The 7,044-nt window shown below is 35.4% G+C and overlaps 1 protein-coding gene across 1 annotated transcript; it reads left to right on the top strand.

The window, feature by feature from the left end:
- The first annotated feature begins 347 nt into the window (after positions 1 to 347).
- Positions 348 to 4,328, top strand: LOC106868539 (interleukin 17-like protein). Its single transcript, XM_052974305.1, has 2 exons — positions 348 to 473; positions 1,846 to 4,328. Exons 1-2 carry the CDS (start codon positions 459 to 461, stop codon positions 2,374 to 2,376), a joined length of 546 nt encoding a protein of 181 aa, XP_052830265.1. The 5' UTR covers positions 348 to 458; the 3' UTR covers positions 2,377 to 4,328.
- The last annotated feature ends 2,716 nt before the right edge of the window (positions 4,329 to 7,044 follow it).

Below are 7,044 nucleotides of genomic sequence, written 5' to 3'. Positions count from 1 at the left end.
TCATTCATTCATAAAATAGGCAAGAGAAATAAAGTATATTAAAAATAGAACGGAAAACTACACGACACAATATTTTACTTAGTTCCTCTGTAATAAGACAACTCACGCCGTCCGACATCCGATTAACAGGTAAAAGAGGAAACATTATAAAGCTATGTCCTGTTGACTTCAGACATTCCCCAAGTTATGCAAGTCACGATTAATTTAACTTAATAGAAAATCCTTCACTTTACTGGAAAAAAAATTTCTGTATTTTTAGTTAGTTCCACCTGTAAGATTTACGACATATGGTAATTCCACTGCGTCAAATATTATATATAAGTAATCTCAGATTAGCTGCTATCATCACAAGCTAATATTATTTTAAAGAGCTAACAGGCACAAGCTTTCTTTGATAATATATACACATATAATAATAATATTGTCATTCTTTCGATTCCAAGTGACCGACCATTATAATGAATACCACCAACGTAAGTAAACATACATTGTTAATATTATCTGCTATGTTTATATCTTCAGTCTCATTTCTAGGCTTACTCTCGTCTCATTCATGGTAAAATGTACCATTGTTCAAACGAGTAAATGATTTTCAGATGTACCTTACCCTGATTGTTATTATACATCTGTGACGTATTTTCAAGGCTTTAGTACATCGATCTAATTCTTTGCTTTCATACACACAAATATAAGTGGCCTTGTATATTTTTGTACATTTATTATTCACATGTTATTTTTTGTTCCCACTTCTAATTTATTTAAAATTGCAGTTGAGTATGTGAGAGAGCAAATTTAGCAGGTGTTAAAGTTGAATTTGTGCGAATGCTTTAAAGAACCTTAAAACAGAAGGATATGAAGCGCATAATGTGTGTATTCATTTTTCTATCTATTTAGTTATATATTGGTTAAAGTAAAGAACCCCTTTCGTCCTCAGTGTCCATGGGATTTTTCCGAGAAAGATCTTCACCGAAGTAGAAATCCTTTCACTGCATACCAGCTTCTCCTCACCATGCCATCGATAGTTTAAAAGCGAAAGGCAAATGCCGACACCTCTTGGCATCAGAGACATCGTACCTCCTTTCTACAGCTGAGGGAACTGGAGCAACATCAAATACTGTGTTTTGCTCAAGAACACAACAGACAACCGGGACCGGAAATCAAACTTCCGACCTTGTGATGGTGAGCCCGATGCTTGAGGTTTTTTTGTCATCTCTGCTGTTCCTCTGACCATCAGATATCTCACAAATTGAAATATCCCCGTGGTTGATATCGTATACCTTTACATCGATGTTGATATTCAGAAAATAACACGTTAACATAATAGTTTATTGTAAATATTCTCCACAACTGTTCAATTGCTATTTACTGTATTTCATATTAGACCTCTTGCACTTAGACATAAACAGTTTGTCAAATTTAGTTGTTTACTGAGGAAATCATACAAGTATCAGGTTATACTTCATATTTCTAACATTTCTGCTTCAGACACAGATATCAACTGCTGATTCAACCCTTGCAGAAAGTATTTCGTTCATTTGTTTCCTCTTACAAATTACACATGCGTAGTTTACATTCGATCCACACACTGCAACGAGTTTCATCTAATATTTCATAAACACGTGTGAATACATATATGTGTATTTGTGTTTGTGTGTGTGTGCGTGTTGTTGTGTGTGTGTGTGTGTAAAAGTGTGTTCCTTTCTGTATAAGTATGTGAGTCTTTGCGTCTTTGTGTATGTGTGCTATAGATGTAATTTATTAATCTTGATTTCGTTCATTCATTTAGCTTTGTGTCATATTGAAATGCAATTATTCATCTTAACATAAACATTTTATATCACGCAGGTTCTCCTCCAGGTTGCAATCTTCCTCCTCACCAACGTCGTATTGTTCATATCTTCGGCGTCAATTCGGACTCAATGTAAAATACCAAAAGACTTGAAAGTCCAATACGAGAAACTATCCAGTGCATCGATCGGCAATAACTTTTTTCTACCAGCTGAAATAGCTCCAGGAGGAAGTGACCAACAAGAACTGACCGAAGGGGATAAAACTTGCCCAACATCTTCTGTATCTACTGATATCATCCGCGAACGTTCAACCTGCCCATGGTACCTGAAAATTACCCACAATTCGACATATTTTCCTTCATCCCGCACTGAAGTCGTGTGTCGCTGTATAGACTGTCTGGACTCTGACAGTAACCATCAATGTGTGATGGTATATACTCCAATGAGTGTCCTGAAACGTACAGCTACATGTGTTGATGGACTGTACGTTTATCAACCAAGTGTCATCCATGTAGCCACAGCCTGTGTATGCGCACGGAAAATCGATGTAATATCCGGAGGAAATGACGACGAATATGAGTCATAATATCGGCCAAAATCATCAAACATTCAATTGTGTGTAACACAAAAGTTTTTCATAATGTTATGAAAGTTTCAGTAAACCACTGTGTGGTTGTTATAAGAAACACATACGAAACATGCGTACAAACAAAATTATAAATGCGTGCTCTCACGCTATTTCTATCTTTCTCTCTATCTCTTTCTATCTCTCTTTATTTGTATACATACACACAAACACACACACAGAGACTCACAAACACACACACACAGACTCACAAACACACACACACAGACTCACATAAATACAAACACAAACTCTCACACACACACACTCAAATACACACATACACACACACATATCATACAAATATAAATAAATATGTGTATTTAAATACGCATATATTTTTACGTATATAAGTATATATTTGTAAATACATACATACACACATACACACATACATACATACATACATACATACATACATACATACATACATACATACATATATACATACATACGTACGTACGTACATATATGTGCAAAAACCAGTTTTGTTTCCTCAATATGGTTCAGACATATTTCTTGCAAATAAATTTGTTTTTTTTATTTCTATTTTGTTAACACTGAAGGGAACTCTTATCTTACTTACTAACATATTTAACTCATCATTAAAATTTCCTTTTTTTTTACCTAAACTTATATGAAGCTTCTTTTTATATAAATATTTGAAACCGATAAATGGTAATGAATGCATTTACATATACGTTACAAGTTCCTAGCATTAAATACTCCGATCTTTATAAGAACCATCCATGCAGACACATTCAAAGCCATATGGTATCCTATTTTGCTGGTATTCTGTTCAATATATGAAAACATAACTACGAAACGTAATTGTAATAATGAACAACACGTCATTCCATTTGAGTAACATTTCAAGGGTGTAGACAGAATTTTCAAAAATGTTAAGTTCATAAATGTGAAGAAGTGCGTGCCTGACTTGGTTTTTTTTTTTTTTTTTTTGTAAATCCGTGTACATGTAATACATATACAGGGACAATTCACAAAAAAAAAAGATGAAGGCAGGTGGTATAGACAACAAACAGGTGTATTAGTTTAACGCTCGGGAACTGAAAAAGTCTTCAACGTTTCGAGCCTACGCTCTTCCACAGAAAGGAACACAGAAAGAAACAATGAGAGGAAATAAAGTGTAATGGCTAGCGAACTATGATGACGAATATATATATATATATATATATATATATATATAAATGAATACGTACATACAGAAAGACAGAAAGAGAGAGATAGAGAGGAATGTATAAAGTTAGGAGGCTTCACAGATGAATATATATTATATTTTACTCTTGTCTTTCGTAGGATTACAGCCGTTTCACAACTTTCTTCACGTATCAATTTCACTATGCAACGATTTATACTTACATGTTTTCGTTCAAATCATGGCTCATCCTTATACAAAACACTTTTATATTCACAAATTAATTCAAACAGAGAAGCTAGCGTCCACGAAAATTTGACATGACATTACCTTGTAAGTGATGATCACGTCGTGAATTGATAGACGATTCGGTAAGGGGAGATTACTGAAAGCCGCAAGAATCTCAGAATCCATATCCATATCATATAGTTACTAACACTGGTGCTTAGTACACCAGTACATTCTCACTAATAATACCATTTATGTAATATTTATATAAATATTTAATTTTTACCGTTATATAAATCTGAAACACATTATATACATATATATATTTTTGTATATATTTTAACATAATTTCATATATGTGTGTGAGCGGATGTAGAAATCAGTGTCTGTTTGTGTGTATGTGTATTTGCAGGCGCACAGATGCTCACACACACATATTTATGTATATGTCACTGTAAATCAAAAAATAATATACTTTTTAATATCTTATTTATTTTTTTCTGTGTATATATTTAGAATTATATTTATCAACCATAGAATGATTGTAAAAGTGTTTAAACATATTTCTCAGTTGCTTTTCCATAATGCAAAACATATCTTAATTTGTATTATATATTTATTTTATTGTAAAAAATTGGATTCTAGTATCAATAAAAAATGTATTTCAATACATAACGTGTCCTTTCTTATGTTCATATTTTCATTCTCTGGCCTCAATAAAAACTGCAAACCTCCACTCACTGACTACATGGATAGCTGAACACGAATAAATGCACTTAACCCTAAACATATGCAGTTAAATTTAGTGAAGCAGTTTTCCTACTGCACGATAGAAAGAAGAGTACTTTTGATTTAAACTATCACCGCTTATACAGTTTGACTGCGTCTCTGTGACTATGAAAGAGGCATATGAAGACCGTCTCATTTAATCCAGGTATAAATTTAAAGTTATTACCTCGCCAGTACGACACAGCATATATTCACTCTTGATATGAACGAACTGAGACAAGAATCAAAGAAATACACGACAAATCGTTTCCAAATTGCTTAACGTGTTGCGATAACAGTACTTCAAGAGGGTTAAAAACCTATGAAAACTCTCAAATACCACATTTTACAGATTATTTTCTCTCAGTATGATAAGGAATAACGCCATAATTTGCATGCTACCTATTAACTAATGAATTCAGAATTTCAGATGTTATTTGATAACATGCAAATTTAGGAACATAGATAAGCACCAAAGAATCTTATGAAACACATCTAGAACATAATAAAAGTTTAGTCCAAAGACTCAAACTGTTTTTGCAGACAAAATAAGCAAATCTTTCGTAAGTCAAATTCTACATGGAAGGTAAACTCTTTAATTGGTAAACTGAAAATTTTGGATAACTGTGTCCCACATGAACTCAATGAAAATCAGAAACAGCTACGTTTGGAAGCCTGTATTATACAACTATCTCGTCACAAAATGAATCATTTTTTAATTGAATTATAACATGTGATGAGAAATGGATCCAATAAAACAACCATAAACCTTCAGCACAATGGTTGAACAAATACGAGCGATCAAAACACAGTCGAAAAAGCAAAATTCATCAAAAGAAGCTGATGGTGTGTGTTTGGTGGTCTGGCGCAGGTGTGATCCATTATGATTTCATTCAACCTGGCTCATCAAACACGGCTGAAGTATACTTCAGACAACCAGACCTAATGATGCTGAACCTTACAAAAAAAAAACAGCCTAGATTAGTCAACAGATTCATTCCTATTTTATTGCAAGACAACGCCAGACTACGCATCGCAAAAATGACACTGGCGAAACCACAGGATTTGGAGTTAAAAGTTCTACATCATTCACCATACTCACCTGATCTTCGCCCCCACTGACTACTAATTATTCCAGAATTTGTATAACTTTTTGCTAGGAAAAAAATGTAATTCCGACGATGCTGTACAACAGGCCTTCCAAAAATTTATTGACTGTAGATTGCTAGACATTTACAGTTCTGGGCTGAACAAGCAACCGCTGAAATGGCAAAAGTGAAGACCTCATATTCTGATTCCGCTTGTTATCCTTACGGGGTTCCAGTTATGTAGTGGGGTCGGTGTGATTGACTGACCACTCTCCACAAAATCCAGGCCATAGGCCTATAGTAGAAAGGATTATTATTATCGAGTGAGAGAGAAGAGCATTCCATCAAAGTGACACTGGGATGAAACATTCGAAGCCCAACATACCCATCATGTCTACCCTTCTGATAAGGGTATAGGAGGCACACACACACACACACACACACACACACACACACACACACACGCACACACATGTAGATAGATAGATAGATAGATAGATAGATAGATAGATAGATAGATAGATAGATAGATAGATAGTCAGATAGGTTTCTTTATTAGCCACATAGGGTCGGACACAAACGGCACAATATAGAAAGAAGAGCTTTTCTTTTTGAAAATACAGAAAAAGGAGAAAAATAAAATTTCGATCAAAAGTGATCATGAATTAAAAACGATCAAAAGGGATCATGTATCAATGAAAATATTAAAAATGTAAAAAGAAAGATTCGGTTCATTCGTGGGGAGAAAGGCCTACGGAAAAGACCATGGTAACCTCAGCCAGGGAGGGAATAGACACATGAGAGCAGAGTGCTCATTCTCTCTTTTCTCGATTTACAGGATCATGCTCAATGTGGTTTCGTCGTTTGCACGTATCATCTTTGCTACATCCACCCACCTTTTATTGAAACCTTCATGAGACACCACTTGCCTCTCTAATCTAACCTTCCCTTTCAAGTGGTACTTGAAAAAGTTAATGAGCGTTTGGTCAGAGAGCAGCGTTTGGTCAGAGGGGAGCGTTCGGTCAGAGAGGAGCGTTTGGTCAGAGAGAAGCGTTTGGTCAGAGAGTAGCGTTTGGTCAGAGAGGAGCGTTTGGTCAGAGGTTTGTCTCTAAACCTTTCGCTCGAGTACACCACACACATTCTTTCACCATGGTCACCAGTACGATGAAGACTGCCTTGCCTTCCCGGTTAAAGAAAGGTGGCGGAGCAATTTTCATGATAGACTCAGCTGACAAACGAACTAATCTCACTCGCGACAGCAGCCGTTCAGCAGTGCGAACAGAACGGTTTCGTCGCTCTGACCGCATCTGGATCAAGTCGGTCCGGTGTGTCTCGAACCGTGCCTTTAGAGCTTATCCTGAACGGGTAATGCTTCCCGATAGCACTGCC

This window comes from Octopus bimaculoides, chromosome 1, assembly GCF_001194135.2.
Source record: "Octopus bimaculoides isolate UCB-OBI-ISO-001 chromosome 1, ASM119413v2, whole genome shotgun sequence".
In the NCBI taxonomy this organism is placed as follows: domain Eukaryota; kingdom Metazoa; phylum Mollusca; class Cephalopoda; order Octopoda; family Octopodidae; genus Octopus; species Octopus bimaculoides.
The sequence above is the reverse complement of the archived record's forward strand: the minus strand, read 5'-3'. Positions and strand labels throughout refer to the sequence as shown.